This window comes from Capricornis sumatraensis, chromosome 13, assembly GCF_032405125.1.
Source record: "Capricornis sumatraensis isolate serow.1 chromosome 13, serow.2, whole genome shotgun sequence".
In the NCBI taxonomy this organism is placed as follows: domain Eukaryota; kingdom Metazoa; phylum Chordata; class Mammalia; order Artiodactyla; family Bovidae; genus Capricornis; species Capricornis sumatraensis.
Genome location: NC_091081.1, coordinates 15,616,005 through 15,632,877, shown reverse-complemented (window position 1 = coordinate 15,632,877; position 16,873 = coordinate 15,616,005). Strand labels below are relative to the sequence as shown.

Here is a 16,873-nt window from a genome sequence, read left to right as displayed (position 1 = left end):
CTGATCATACGTTGATCTGATAAAGTGTTAGTATCTCCCTCCTTGCCTAGCATGATAATCTGTCACATGGTAGGTACTATATCAAATATAAAAGTATCTTATTATTCCAGTAACTTGACATTTGCTTATCAAACCAATCTTACGTATGAGGAATTTACCTTTGAACTTTACATTCCACCTATAACAAATGCTTGGAGTTTCATAAACATATGGAACTTTGCATTTCTGCCTGCTGTGCCATCACCTAGATTTCTCACACCTGTATTTCCTCTGTTTCATGCACCCTTTCAGCCCTGACTCAAATGCCTCTTTCTCTGCAGAGTGTTCTTTCATCTGCACTTATCCCAAGAAGGTGAACTCTCTTTAAAGGCTATGCCTTACTATTTTTATTTTTTTATCCTAGGCATCACATGGTATCAGTCACATAGTAGACTTATTAGATATTCCTGAATGAGAAAATTTCTAAAATATTATGAGAGCTATTTTTATCATGTAGTACAATTCTATTTACTGGTGAAGTTGTAAAAATATAATATGCACTGCTTGCTTCCAATCATTAACACTTTTTACATTAAAAAAATTCTTAATTAAATCTCAGTGAGAAACAGAAGAAACAAAGATCAGACATTGTTTTTACTTTTCACATTCAATGATTCTTTTGGGTTTTCTAAGTTCAATATAAAAATCTCACAAAATAAGAAAGGACATCAGCACTCACACATGACCAGAGATAGCTTTGGTTTCTTTGGATCACTATTAATTAAGCTGAAAACCAAAAGAAAGTCCTGGCAAGAACAAAGCCTCTTTCAAAGTTTCTCTAGGGGAAAGGAAGTTTGCATGAGATAAGCTTTGCTTTTGGAACCCTGGTTAGCTAGACCCCCAGGAGACAACCTAATCTGTGTCTCTGCTTCTGTGAAGAACCAGACCTCAGCCACCTTGGACAGCTGGTTGTCCATTCCACTAAAGGATTTTCCGATTGATGTGTACATGGGCATAAATGGAAGAATTAATATGAAATCAAAAGAGCAAGGGGGCTGAATTCAGGCTCAAATTAGCATATTAATGCCTTATTCCTATTACTCTGGGGAAAATTCCAGTTCCTCGCAGTCTAAGTTTTGATTTACAGACACAGTCCTGTATGCTGAAATTTCATTATCCTCCTCAGAAATGGTACCATAATACTGCTCAGTGAAGCAGCTGGAATCACATGCTCTAGGGAGTTGTTCACCACAGCAGACAGCCTCTGAAACTCCTTGGATGAAAACTTCAAACTTTGGCAAGACTGAGCTCAGACACTAAGGTTTGATATTGCTTTGATCAAAACTGTGCCACCATCAATAACTGCCATAATAATCCCTCTAAAATAAAAGTAATCTGCTGCAACAGTTACATTAGGTCCTGCGTCTGTTTGCTTAGAATTCACAGACGTTTTCATATGAAAGAAGAAAAAGGTACCTTTCTCGTCACCAGCTCTGTTGGCAAGTTACATCTTAGCTAGGACAGTTTTAACTCAGAGCAGAGTAAGCTTGTTGCACCTGCTAGAGCTTAATTTGTTTGTCATCCTTATTTACAAGAAACAAAAGTCCCTTCGGCATGCTGACAATTAAAAACAAACAGAATCCGCCAGTTGGAGAGGACCTGATGTTTGGCATCTGAGTTGGCATGGCCCCGCCGTTCCTGCACTTGCCCAGACTCTGACCTTTCCCTGACCAGAACATTCAGCTCAGCTCAACTCCAAAGTGTGCCTCTCGTCCTCCCCGTATGTCCCCTCTCCAGCACTCTGCCAGCTGTGCTCTGCGCTTCCACAGCTCTTGGTCCTGGCAACCTTCCAGGCGGACTCCGTGTCCTTTTCTGAAGTGTATCAGCGCTCACAGTGAGCTGACCCTGGGTTCTTTTAATGGGCACTACACTCCCAAGGGGCCAAGCAGTAGGCATCGAGGGCCAGGTTGTCAGAATCCTTTGCAGTTCTCTCTGCTCTTAGTTCAAACTCAAAAGTTTTGGCATCGAATGTTTTAAAGTACTGATTTATATAGGCTACTCTATTCTTTAATTGATGGTTAGCAAGAAAATTTAATGAAGCAAAACTCTGGAACTCATACTTGATTTCAGAGCTACTGGACAGGACTAATCTTGTGTATCTAAAGCAAAAGGAATCAGATAGCACATTACCTTTGAATTGCAAAAGAATTTGGGGAGCACCTTGGTGGCTCAGATGGTAAAGAATCTGCCTGCAAAGTGTAAAACCTGAGTTCCATCCCTAAGTCGGAGAAAATCTTCTGGAAGAGGAAATGGCAACCCATTCCAGAATTCTTGCCTGGAAAATCCCATGGACAGAGGAGCCTGGAGGGCTACAGTCTGTGGGGTCACCAAGAGTTGGACACGACTGATGGACTAACACTTCTCTTTCATTTGGGGAGCATGATTACCTGTAACAGATTTCACTGATTTTTCTTTCTTTTTTTAAAAATATCTTATTATTCTTATTGCTATTTTTACTTATTTTTTGGCACGCCACACTGCATTTGGGATTTTAGTTCCCTGGTCTGGAATTTGGGATCTTAGCTCACACCTTCTGCATTGGAAGTGCAGAGTCTGAAAAGCTGGACCACCAGGGAAGTTCCCCTCACTGAGTTTTCTTTTAATTAACTGCTCTATTTCTCAGATTTCTGGCACTTCTGTTGTGGGAGGTATCAGCACTGAAGTGGTTTATAAATTTTAAATAGGTCAACATTTTAAACAGCTTCATAAAATTCATATATATTCATGTTTCCATTCATCACTTTTTATGAAAGAGCAAGATACACATTCATTTTAAACCCATTTTAAAAAATTTTGCTTTAGCCACCGCTAAATAAAAATGCCAGATGTACTCTTGGATAGTGTATATCTCTGTGTGCTTCTTCTTTGTAATTTTAATGTGTTGAATCTTCATTTTATGCTAAGACAAAATGATGTACACACTTTAAATGATGATAATGAACTCAGCAGAAAAGCATTCTTGAGTAGAGAAACAGTTCTTTATGATTGTATTTTCCATTTTTCTTAAAGGAAGAATTTATCATTTTTAACATAAGCACACAATTTTAGAGCTGGGAGAACCTAAGATCAATTAGCCTGAATTTCTTTGTTCATGGATAAGAAGATACAGCCGCCTAAGTGTCCACAGTAGAACAGAATAAGAACATAGTTATTCTGTTGCTAAGCTAGTACTCTCCCCACAAGACCATGCTGTTTTGTCCATCCCAGGTCCTGTGCAGACTTGTTCTTATGTGCCAGAGTGTGCTGATTAGAGTTCCTGAGCATGTTATTGACAATCTAGCCTACAATAGTGCACACACTTCTTTTTCATAGTAAAATTACACTTTTTTATGTATTAAAGTGATTAGGCAAATTATCTAAAGTTACAAAGCTCATCTGATACATATGCTTTCAATTACAAAATAGATCTTTTAATTCTAAAGGATTGGTGTTACTCCCAAATCTGATTAAATTGTAGGAATAATTTCTCCTTCACCTGGGGCTACATGGCCACAGTCAGAACCATAATTGTTTCCTCATAAAGGAATAATCGCTATGGAGGAAGAGAAGTATAGCTTTGTATAGGGCCTACTGTTCTCATTTTCCAGGTTTATCATACACAGCAGCCAGAGAAGAAAATAAAATATATTTTGCACTTTAAGGAGTCAATTAAGTCCAGCTGAGAGAAGGCAAAAGTAAGTTTATACAACATGGGCTGACTAAATTAATCTGTGGACTTGAGAGCTCTTTCATAAAGGGCTCCAGGATATTTAGATACATTTTAATGCCCTGTCCTCTCTGGCATTTGAGTCTCAGCTTCAGCCAAATCCCTTGCCAGCCTATGATTCCAGTCCTATAATTGTTTCTCAGAAACAATACTAAACCAGTCAATCAGGATGATTGTTCTCTATTAACCCTTTTTTAAAATGGTCTGCTGTTTATGCATGTGCTACAGTTAAGGTTTAATTATTTTATGGGGAAAAGGTATGTAACCTTGTTTGGAAACATAGTCTTTACAGAGGTAATCAAGTTAAAATGAGTTCAGGAGGGTGGGCCCTAATACAATATGACTGGTGTTGTGATGAAAAGGGGAAATTTGGATACAGAAAGAACAATACAGCAGGACGTGACAGAGACCCAGGAAGAAACACCATTTGAATCTGAAGGCAGAGACTGGAATGATTTGTCTACAAGCCAATGAAAGCCAGCACACCCTTCCAGTTCCTTCAACCCCCACCCCAGCCCACAGAAGCTGGGAAAAGCCTGCAGATTCTCCCTCAGGGCCCTGTGAAGAACCAACCCTGCTGAGACCCTGACTTTGGACTTCTAGCCTCTATGAATGGGAGACAAGAAACTTCTGCTACTTTCAACCACCCAGTTTTCAGTACTTTGTTACGCCAGCCCTAGGAAACTAATACTAACACTAATCTCTGGACTCCTCTTGTGCTCCCTTAACAGAGTTCCTACCAGGTTCCTTGAGGACTGGCCCCCTGAACTAGCTGTTACATCTTCCGTTTAAGGTTCTAGATGCTGCTGCTGCTGCTGCTGCTAAGTTGCTTCAGTCGTGTCCGACTCTGTGCAACCCCATAGACAGCAGCCCACCTAAATCTCACATTAAGGCCCTGCCAGAAAACCTCCTCAGGAACTGAGGCAACCGGCTGTCTCCTCAAATAGCATTTCTCCTCCAGAGTATTTCCTAGTGGCTCGACTGTAAAATAATCTTCCTGTGATGCAGGAGACCAGCAGTTTGATCCCTGGGTCGGGAAGATCCCCTGGAGAAGGAAATGGCAACCCACTCTAGTATTCTTGCCGGGGAAATCCCATGGACAGAGGAGCCTGGTGGACTACAGTCCATGGGGTCCCAAAGAGTTGGACACGACTGAGCAACTGACACTTTCACTTTCCTCCAGGACATCTCTTTTTGGAGCACTGACCACATGACAGTGTGGCTGTGTACTTGGCTGTTTAGGTCTCTCACTGGATTGAGTCCTATTCTTTGAATTCTTAGTGCTCAGCAGAGTGTTTGGCACAAAGTAAATGCAATGAATAAATTAATATGTATTATTGCCTAATGGCTATAGCCAGTTTTTCTATTTACACCATCTGTCTGCCAGGTCACTCCTCCATTCCCACCAATTGGCCTACTCAGATGTTAATTACATGCTGTTCTTCAGCACACACGCTGCCTTATAAATTACCTCCCTATTCCTGAAGGTCAGTTCTCCACATGAACACTTGACAACCCAAGTGGATGTAGCAGACATCTATTCCTCTGAATGCTTAAAAGGCCCTTCTATTGACTAGGAGCCATTCTAGAGAGACAAAATTCTCTCACCTAGTTATATGTTTATCATCAAGTTCTAGTCTTTTCTGGTTTACTTTGTTCTATGAATATATTGACATGTTTAATAGTTAAGTAGAAGTGTAACTGTTATCTGAAACCAACAATTAAATTTGAAATTGAAAAAGAAATAAGAAAATACTCAATAAAAGAGTAAACACACGGAGGGAAAAAAAGGAGGAGAAGTAAAAAAGGAATTACTGTTTTTCACGGGATAATTGAATTTTGCTAATTTGATAATTTCATTTCTTTTTTTTTATTTTCCTAAGTGTCCAAATTAATCTGTATTACTTTAACCTATATTATTATATTATACACTTATTGTGGGTTTTTCTGATTACATGTTACAGATAGTTTTTGTTTTAATATGGAACTGCTAAATTCTTCAATTGCCTCTAACCAAATAAATTTAACATTACAGCGGCCCAGTTAAAGTTGCATAATTCTATATATTTGAAAATAAACACAGAAATGGCAAATGAAATAGCTCTCATCAGAATCAAGTCAATATTAACAAAATAGAGAAAACAAGTGCTTTATTAATTAATTCATTGCTTTTCAACATATGTTGAGTGTGTTTCATATGTTTGGCACTTTAGAGATATTAGAATGATTTTTGAGGAGACAGAAGGTGGCGGAGGAGTAGGTGGAAGTGGAGTACATCTCTTTCCACAGATACATCAGGAATACACCTTCAGACACAGGAGATCTTGCAGAACAGCAGCTGACAGCGGGCAGGAATACCTGAGCACTGGAAAAGAATTTATAGAACCACCCGAAACTCGGTAGGATGAAGAAAGTAGTGGGGAAAACAGGAGAGGCAGCAGGCCTGGACCTGCCCTTGGTGACTGGGGGAACTTAAGCAAGGGTCCCATCCCCATACTGGGCAATTGTTCGGGACAGAGGATATTAGAATGGTTTTCAATTTAATATAAGCACACAAACTCAAAGCTGATCCAATCCCGAGAGACCACTGAGTCTGAATCTCTTTGTTCACTGATAAGGAAACACAGAATCATATGAGCAAATGTCAACACAGACCTAGAACATACAAGAAGACAAAGTGTTTCTACTCCCAGTGAGTTAGATCCACATACCCACATTTAAAATCTGGTGTCAAAACGCTTTAAAGGCTGAAGGCATGGATGTAAAGTAGCATGGAGGAAGTAACTAAATGCCTATAGAGTGAGCGATAGCAAAGAAGGCCTACTGAAGGATTTGACTTTCCATCTGAGAATCAAAGAAATGAGCAGAAGCCTGCCCTGTGGCCGATGGTCAAGAGTTACGAGATCGCAGCAGGGCTGGCTTAGGGACTGCCCGACAGTTCAGTCTGTGGCATGGGGTTGGGGTGTTGGTGGGGTCTGGACTGCAGTGCTGGTGCAGAGGAAGGAGAGAGTCGGGAATGGAAGGGACCAATGAGGACGCTGCAGAATAAGGAAGGTAAGCGGTAAAGTGGACAAAGCTGGAAATGTGTAGGGCTATCTATTAGTGATCATAATGAAGAGGGCCTTTTATCTTATGACAGACAGTGTGGCTTTTATCTCTATATATAGCATCGTGATGACAACAGATGGATTTAAGCCCATGAGTATGATTAGTATTGATTTGAGAGGTTAATGGGGGCTTCCATAGTGGCTCAGACAGTAAAGAATTGGCCTGCAATGTGGGGGACCTGGGTTCGACCCCTGGGTTGGGAAGATCCTCTGGAGAAGGAAATAGCTACCCACTCCAGTATTCTTGCCTGGAAAATCCCATGGACAGAGGAGCCTGGTGGGCTAATGCAGGGAAGGCCTGACAGGTTAATGCAGAAGTCACTTAAGAAGTGACTATCACAACCTACTTGGTAGATGATTGTAGAAGGGATAATAATGGGAGAGGAGAGGTCAGAATGGACTAAATTAGAGTGAAAAGGGAGGACAACAAGGGGCTAAGCAGGATTGGGCTTTGGTGTTGAAAGACACCAACAAGTCAGGGATTGCAACTCAAAGGCCCTCAGAGATAAAGCAGATAGATAAATGTCTACTCCAGTAGTGACAAGGGAGAATGGAGGAGGCTGATAAACAGTGGGTGCAGGTTCTGCCTAATGACATCCAGGTGTAAGTTATTTTAACATACTGGCTGGTCAAAGAGAACTTCTGTGGGATATACTTGGACTCTAGGCCAGGAGTTTAACTGACTATATTCTAACCATGACCTCTCACCTGAAGAGGTTGACTTGAATTCTAGCCTTACCTCCCAAACATTAAAGGAATCAGGAAGGAATCTGCATATGGATATATATATATATATTTTTTTTAAATTACAACCTCCTCTTTCTGTTTTATTTTTGGCTGTGCTGGGTCTTCACTGATGAACAGACTTTGCTCTAGTTGAGGTGAGTGGGGGCTACTCTCAAGTTTCAGTCTGGGGGCTTCCCACACGCTTGGGCTTCAGTGTGTGGTTTCTCTTTTGCATGGGCTCTAGGGCACGTGGGCTCAGTAGTGTCCAGGCTCTAGAGCACAGGCTTAGTAGTTGTGGCACACAGGCTTAGTTGCTCCACGTCACGTCAGATCCTCCTGGAACAGGGGTCATAACCATGTCCCCCTCATTCCCAGGTAGATTCTTTACCACTGAGCCACCAGGGAAGGCCTGGATATATATACTTTGAAACCTATCCAGATGATTCTAGGGTCCAGTCAGGGGTGAGTACCAATTCAGGTCAAAATGGCTCCTACCTTTTTAGCTTGAATAACATGGGTGAATGGTGATGTTAATTTTTAGGACAAAGAATACAGAGGAGTGAAGACATTTTGTGCAACAGAAGTTAACACAGCAGCTTCTGCATAACGTATCTCTTTAGACTCAGATATTTGCTGGCTTGTCTGTAATCACTGCAGGCTACTATTACCTCGGATATACTCTACCATTCCTTATAAGAATTCAAGTGCTTTGATAACAAATTCCTAACTATCTATCATTATCTAACCATAACTGATATGGAATGTGGTATAGAGAAAATATTTATCTAGACAAATAAGCAGTTATAAAACCACATTTATTTTCACTGAAATACTTGGGGATAGAAAGCAGGTTTTATCCTGTTCTACCTGGATGAGGAAACTAAGCAGTAAAATGAAATCTTTTGTTCATACTTGCACGAAAAAAAAAAACCGTAGAAAAAGCCTCTGAAGCCTATTTCACCGTTGAACAACTGAAGCTCCATTTTCTTTCTTGAGAAATGTTCACTTTCCCAAAATATATTTCATCTATTCAGGAAATATATTCAGGTACTAATCTCTAGCCCAGCCTTTCAGAAATTTATTTTAAACTTCAGCCAGATTCACTGTTTTAATTATGCAAAACTCACTTGTTTAATAAACCCACTCTACAGCCCGCTGCTCAAAGTCTTGAACAGCAGGATTCTAATAGAGCCAGGTCCAAAATGCAAATGGTACCATCTGTATCACCACATCCACTCCAGCAGCATTGCTATTAGATTAGTAGTACAGTCTGCAAGATAAAACAGCAGACACCCAAATCATGTGGAACCAGTTGAGTTTCTGTTTAACCTCCAGCCGATAGAAACACATAACCAGTTCAGTGATGGCTAGCTTAGTCAATCCATACCCAAGAGCTGTGTCCAATTCCCCTGACTAAAGGAATTAAGAACCAAAAGGGGAAAGGGAGTAGAAAGAAGACATTAGTTCTCTAAGTCCAAATATAAATAGGTTTCAATTGAGTAACCTTCATTGTCCCTGGTTGTATAAAGATTAGCTGACCAATCTGGAACTAATTCAAACATTAGGATTAAAGACATAATATTTGTAGAATGATCTGAACTCTTCACAAAAAGGAAGTACACGAAGTATATTAAAAAAGAAAACATGGTGTTTTAATGTGGAATCACACACTGGTATAATTTCAGCTTAATTAGAACTTGTATGAAACTACTACTTGCAACTTTGATATTTGTACAGATCATTTTGTACTAGTCAGTTTTGGACATAATAAATATTAGACAACATTCCATTTTTATCCAGGAAAATTCTTTCATTTTCAGTCTGCATCACATAAATTCAGTAATAATGAGGTTTTTATTTTGCTCTGGCTCACCCAGTATCACATGAGACTGACCATTGGGGAAACTTGGGCATCTTAAGAAACATGTTCTTTTGAATGTTTTTGCTTCCTATAAGTATTTTTTCTTTTTTTTTAAGTTTTAGGACTACATGGGTCAACGCCTAGAAAAGTGATGCTTGCAAGATGAGCAAGACAATGCTGGCCATTATTAGTACGCCTTAAATGCAAGATTTCAGTTACTAGATTCAGTTGAGCTGAAAAAGATATTAATTATCATGCTGTCATTGTGCAGCGAGATTGTTTAAGCAAGCTCTGAGCCCATAGCAGTCATCAGTGAGATAAGACAAAACTTTTATTTCTATGCTGACGATTTCAAAGTTATTGCATGGCATAAAAAAATTCAAGTTAAAAAGAACCGAACTCTGATTTATTATATTAACAGATTAAAGAAGGAAAATTGCTTGCTAATAGGTCAAAATATATGTTTGTGGCACTAGCTTAATAAACAAAAGCTGACTGCAAATAACTGAAAGACTGTCACCCATTTTGAAGTTATTCTGATCCAATAATTAGGCATTATATATTTATACACAGTTTCCCTAGAAGTAAACTTACTTAAACACTATCAAAAATTAAGACAAAAGAGCAGTAAACATAAAAATTTTCCATTCTCTCATGTAAATGTACAAAATATATACCCTGAATAAAAACAAGATGAAACACAAAATTCAACACTTGCCTTTAGTTTGTATTTTCTTTTCAGGCTTCTTCAGTTTTTCAGCCTTTTCTTTGTGTATTTCTAGGAAAAATTATGATTTGCTTTTAAAAACTCTTTCTTAAAATGTACAAAAATAAACCATAACTATGATCTAAATGTCATAATATTACCATGAAGTCCAAATTATTTTATCCAACAAATTTATAGGTATCTAAAAGGAAAGAATCAATGAAACATATTGCCACATAAATCCCTCATTTATTGATATAAGGAAAAACTTGAAGTTATCTACAATTTAGAATTATTGAAAAAGCTTAAAACTTACATCAATAAATGTTGCCACCATTTTCAGTGCTAAATCTGATCACAAATTATAATTATGTTTTATTTCAATTACTCTCAATACAAATTATGACTCCTTAGTAAAAATGTCATTTAGATTTAGAGAGATTTAGTTTTTACATATTAAATTAAGAATCTGTAAAATGAACTGTAACTATCTAATAAATATATCTCAGAAGTATTGACTCTAAGCCATGTTTAGAAGCAAAATTTGGCATCGCATTTAACCAATAATTACTGCAAGCAGATAGACACATTTCATAGAATTAGTTAGCTGTTACATTTTTTTCTAAATATCAGGTTTTAAGAAATATATTCAGTTTGCTTCTAGTTCAGTATATATACATTGCCAAGGCTTAGAAAATATAGCTAAATCTGAATTTGCAGTTAATTTGGACAGAAGTAAATTTGAGATTAGAGTTTACAAATATGATTACTACCTCTGAAAAGAGACTTAGTCTTAAAAACCATGGTATTTCTTAGAAAAATGCTAATAAGTTTAACTTATTTATTTATCACAACTTTATTCTACAGACGGTCTAAGATGGTGCTAATTACTGTACATATTCTAAATTCTCCATTTGTATGTTAGAATTTGCATTTTTATAATTTTTATGGATGTGTAAAATCAAGATCAACTAGAGGAAAATCCTAAAATCTTCAGAAAAGACAGTTTCTTTCATTCAACAGTTAAAGAAATAATCACATTGTGAAGATCTCCTCCCCTCATTTTCTCCATTAATCAGTTATACTATTTATAAAGCCACTCTTCTACCCTTATCCCATTCATGACTTTGAAAATGGCAATGGAGATACAGAAAAGTTAAGATTTCCAACTACATTTCTGGAAAAAAAAAAAAAAACCAGAAAAAGCCTTCAAGGTTCGTGGAACGATTTCCAAAGAGCGTAGGAAACATTTACCTTCCAGCTTCTCTCATTATTTTTAATCTCTACCTTATGTCTCCAGATCTTACTCCAAAGCATGGTTTCTCATCCTAGCATTATTGATTTTTGGATTGGGAAAAGTCATTATTTGGAGGTGGGTAGGGCTATGGTTTTTCCAGTAGTCATGTATGGATGTGAGAGTTGGACTGTGAAGAAAGCTGAGCACTGAAGAATTGATGCTTTTGAACTGTGGTATTGGAGAAGACTCTTGAGAGTCCCTTGGACTGCAAGGAGATCCAACCAGTCCATTCTGAAGGAGATCAGCCCTGGGATTTCTTTGGAAGGAATGATGCTAAAGCTGAAACTCCAGTACTTTGGCCACCCCATGCGAAGAGCTGACTCATGGAAAAGACTGATGCTGGGAGGGATTGGGGGCAGGAGGAGAAGGGGACGACCAAGGATGAGATGGCTGGATGGCATCACTGACTCGATGGACGTGAGTCTGAGTGAACTCCGGGAGTTGGGGATGGACAGGGAGGCCTGGTGCGCTGCGATTCACGGGGTCGCAAAGAGTCGGACATGACTGAGCCTGAACTGAACTGAGGGCTATTGCGTGCACTGTAGAGTGCTGAGCAGCACAGCACCCTATTAAATGATTCTGGATGCTACGCCATCCCTAGTCATGACTACAAAGAATGTCATTAGATATTGTCAAACGACCTTTATTGACAATTTATATCTTTAGAGCAATCACTCTTTGTCACCCATATTGCCCAATGCAGTGGCCACTAAACATGTATACATGTTAAGGATATGATATGTGATTAATCTGAATTGAAATGTGCTATAAATGTAAGTACATAATGGTTTGTTGAGACTTAATGCTAAAAAGAATAAAATATATCATAATTTTTGTATTAATTACATATTGGGATGATACTATTTTGGACATATTGTGATGGTTTGTGTGTAATCTTGGCTAGGCTACGATCTCAAATCATTCAAATGAACACTAATCTAGAAGTTGAAAGTGAAAGTCATTAAGTTGTGTTGGACTCTTTGCGACCCCATGGACTACACAGTCTATGGAATTCTCCAGGAAAGAATACTGGAGTGGGTAAGCCTTTCCCTTCTCCAGGGTTTTTTCCCAACCTAGGTCTCCTGCATTGCAGGCTGATTCCTTACCAGCTGACCCTCAAGGGAAGCCCAAGAATACTGGAGTGGGTAGCCTATCCTCTCACTAGCAGATCTTCCTGATCGAGGAATCAAACCGGGGTCTCCTGCATTAGAAGCAGATTCTTTACCCACTGAGCTATCAGAGAAGCCCAATGTAGAAGTTGCTATGAAGGTATTTTGCAGATATAATTAAAATTCCTAGTTTATTGATTTTTAAATAACATGGTTCTGGATCATCTGGGCGGGCTTGTCTGTTCTATCGAAAGGTCTTAAAAACAGGTTTGAGGTTCCCTGGGGGAAAGAATAAATTCTTTGGGTGTACAGCTTTGGTGCATGCACATGGGCTCAAGCTTGCTCATGATTTCTACTTTCTAACTGCCTGTCCTGTGCATTCTGATTTGCTTAGCCAGTCTGCACAGTCACAGAGGCCAATTCCTTGCAACAAATGTCTTAATAGATAAATATATCTGCATAATTTCCTACTGGTTTTACTTCTTTGGTTGAGACCTGACTGATACTATAGATTAAATAAGAAATATTATTCAAATTAATTCCATATTTTTCTTTTTGTGCTGTGCTCAGTCATGTCAGACTCTTCATGATCCCATGAACTGCAGCCCACCAGGCTCCTCTGTCCTCGGCGTTCTCCAGGCAAGAACAGTGGAGTGGGTAGCCATTCCCTTCTTCAGGGGATCTTCTGGACCCAGGAATCGAACTAGGGTCTCCTGCATTGCAGGCAGACTCTTTACCAGCAGAGCTACCAGGGAAGTTCTTATTTTATTTTTTTTTCTTTTTATAATTTTATAATGTGGCTACTCAAAAAAAAATATTTAAATATACATGTGGCTCACACTATATTAGTTTTGGACAGTATTGGTCTGGTTCTGGGGCAGGCAAATTACCTTCTTAGTTCATTTACAGGGTTAAATCTTCTATAAATGAATCATAAAACCAAACTGAAAATGCTCCCTTGCCCATATCATTCTCCTTCCTCCCTCCTATTTAAACTACCAGAAGCAATGGAGAAGACTGGTGCCTTGTATAACTCAGTCTGATTAAGTAAAATGATTCAGAGTGGTCAAAGATTTAGAGTGGTCTTTGCAAGCACCAAGGGAATCATCCTTAAGAAATAATTTCTTATTCCCAAAGGGGATTAATTTGAATATAAAAATGGGATAAATGCTAAATTAAAAATTTATATGAAATGTTGCATCTTCTGTGACTGAACTATTGTTGAAGCTATCATTACTTTTCTAGATTGACTACTTTTCTGTGTCTCCTCACTTCCTTAATTAGTAACTGCTTGAGTCTGCAATCTGGAAGTCAGAGAAGGCCTCAGAGACTAAGGCTTCTTTTTTCCCCTACAAACAAGAAATGGGTGATACAGAGAGGCTTTCGGTCCAAGGAGCCCCTGAGGGTCCTGCTCATTACAGTCTCAAGGACAAAGTCCTAACATTTTCTATTTCTGATTCTGAACTTCAGCTTTCAATAAACTAAGACAGCTCCACTGATCTGGAACGATATATTCAGATTTTTTTAAAGTGGGAGTTCCAGATTAAAACTCACACACACACACACACAGTGTGTGCACATACAAATCTCTACAGCTAACAATGAAATATAATGACTTACATAGACAATGTTTTGCAAAAACATCATCAACAATTTTTTTTTATTTGGTGATCTCTTGAAGACTTAGTATTTCTGTACACGTAAGTGCAGACAGGCACAACCAACTTTGAAAGGCATACACACTAACATTTCTTTGCTTGTAGATGACAAAAGAAACTTATTTCTGATGATTCTGAATTGGAACTGATTTTTGCTACTGTGAGACACATCTCTTTGGCACAAGGGAATCAAAGCCCAGTAGATTCAGAAAAAGCTCTTTACTTTCCCCTCAACTGCCTAAATATACATGGAAAGATGGCCTGTACCAAAGAGAAAGCTATAACCAGAGATACAAGAAACTTATCTGTATAACAGAACAATCTTTATTTTCCAAACATCTATTGTCCCTTCTTCTGAATGGCCTTCCTTCCCCTTGTGTCCTCAGACCACTCTCTCTTTCCTAGCTCAGGATGCTAATTATATAAGTCTTAAATACTTGGCTGCCCTTCAGGTTTCATATTTTTAATTGGGCTTCCATATATATGAACTTTATTTTTCTCCTTATATCAATTTAATTATTAGGCCAGCAAAAAACCTAGAAGAGAAAAAGAAAATTCTTTCTGCCCCTACTTTTCAACCTTAAGGATAAATTAAATGTCTCTGCGTGCTTTATTGCAATATTACATTTTCTTTGAGGATTGTATTACATCACTATTGTCACTGTCCAAGGCTATCAAATGTCCAAAGAAGCCAATGTAGCCTCTACACAGTGTGCCTGCCAGTTCCATCTCCTTACACTTCAGCCAGGAAATGATGACCATTCAGGCTCCTGCCCAACTGAGTAACAGCATGCTACCAATTTAGACTTCAGAAAGATCTTTTTTCTCATAAACAGATAATGCCTAATTTCTTACTCTCAACTGCTCTTGCTAGCTAAGGGCCATTCGTGTGAGAATGGAAAATTAAATTTAAAGATTCAAGTCAGTAAAGTAGAAATTTATTACCCTATGGCTTTCAGCAAAACTCAAAGAAAAATAAAATTTCGTATATTGATACTAGCTTTTAGTTATTCAATAATGTCTATAGACAGGGGAATACCTCTACTTACGCGACACAGCAGTAATGCATAGCAGCATAAAGTTTCATTTAACTTTGACACTCCTTAAAAATAGTTCACTAAACCTGAACCAATTCTGGACACAAGGGACAAAGAAAAAGGTCAAAGCAGTCATTATTTACCTCCAAATGTATGTGCTTTACCTTAGGTTACAGTCCAGTGTCTCTGAGAATGTGATAAGTCTCAGGATCAGATTCTAGTTGGAATGATAAACCATTTTGGTAATAGTAAACCTGAGAGATTGGCTTGTGTCTTAAAGAGCAGGAAGCAAGTATTCCAATTCCAGGTGTCAGACTATCCATAGGTCCTTAAAGGTACAGAAGTCAATTTAAAATTTTGATAACTGGAGAAGGGAAAAACAAATGGGAAAGAGTGACAGTTATCTCAGTGTGTCAGAAAGTAATGAAAGGAAACCCTTCGTTTTACTGAATTATCAGTAACCTTAACTGATATCAATCAGTTCTCCACTAGTGTTTACCGTGTTTGTAATGATACAAGGGCTACTTAAGAGAAGGGCAAGTTACTTCCACAGAAATGGGAAGTGTATTCCAACTGCTTTCGCTAGTCCTGTTTCTCGATCACATTTCTCATTATCAGTAGGGAAGTATGTGTAGATATGAGAAGTGGAGAAAAAAGTATAAGTCTTCTTTCACATTCTTATTGTTATTTATCTCACTTTGCTAGGCTTTCAAGGCATTTTTCTTATTAAAGGAATCCAGAGAATTTAAACTTTGGCTTTCGTGCTTTATAATTCAATGGAGATAATAAAAAAAAAAATACCCTCCTAGGTCAGGGTGTTTTTCTAAAGTCCAATGCCAAATAAGTAATTGGATTACAGTTCAACGTCTCTGAAGAAGTATTAGTCTCAGCATCAGACTTGTAAAGTGCTCAGAAACAAGAGAAGGAGATGCAATAACTTATTATGTTGCTCAGAAAAAAATAAACATTAGTATCATTTAGAGTATTCATTATTTCTGGATTGTAGTAATCATTAAACGATTACTTGAATAACTGTCATACTAAAGGTGACATAAATCAATAAAATTCTGGCATAATTAAAATGCATTTTGTTAGAAAACTCTGGACATATAAACCACTAAAAGATCTACACAAAAATATTATCATTGCTGGCATGTATTAAAATGCAGTTTAGTGTTGGAAGATAATTAATGCTTGAGTCAATCTACACCATTCAAATATATTTCTCAGACCTACTAGCTGTGCAAACTTCATTTCCTCATCTGGAAAATGACGTTTATACTATATCTACCACACAGATTCAGGCTTCCCTGATGTCTCAGTAAAGAATCTGCCTGCAATGCAGGAGACCACCTGCAATGTATGAGTCCCAGATTCAGTTTCTAGGTAGGGAAGACCCCTTGGAGAGGGAAATGGCAACCCACTCCAGTATTTTTGTTTGGGAAATCCCAACGACAGAGAAGCCTGGCAGGCTATATAGTCCATGGGGTCACAAAAGAGTTGGATATGACTTAGTGACTAAACCATCACAACCACATAGCTTTACATGAGGAATAACATAAGTTAAAATGTAAAGGATTTAGAGCAGTACCTGGTATCTGATAAACATTATGTAAATATTAGCTAT

At 38.2% G+C, this 16,873-nt stretch overlaps 1 protein-coding gene across 1 annotated transcript in view; it reads right to left on the bottom strand.

Moving 5' to 3' along the window:
• The window catches only part of TRDN (triadin), a 146,731-nt gene that overhangs the window by 86,719 nt on the left and 43,139 nt on the right, over positions 1–16,873 (bottom strand). Inside the window, exon 5 of the mRNA XM_068985529.1 lies at positions 10,158–10,217. Within this exon, the coding sequence (XP_068841630.1) occupies positions 10,158–10,217 (60 nt within the window). The remainder of the gene's footprint in view (positions 1–10,157; positions 10,218–16,873) is intronic.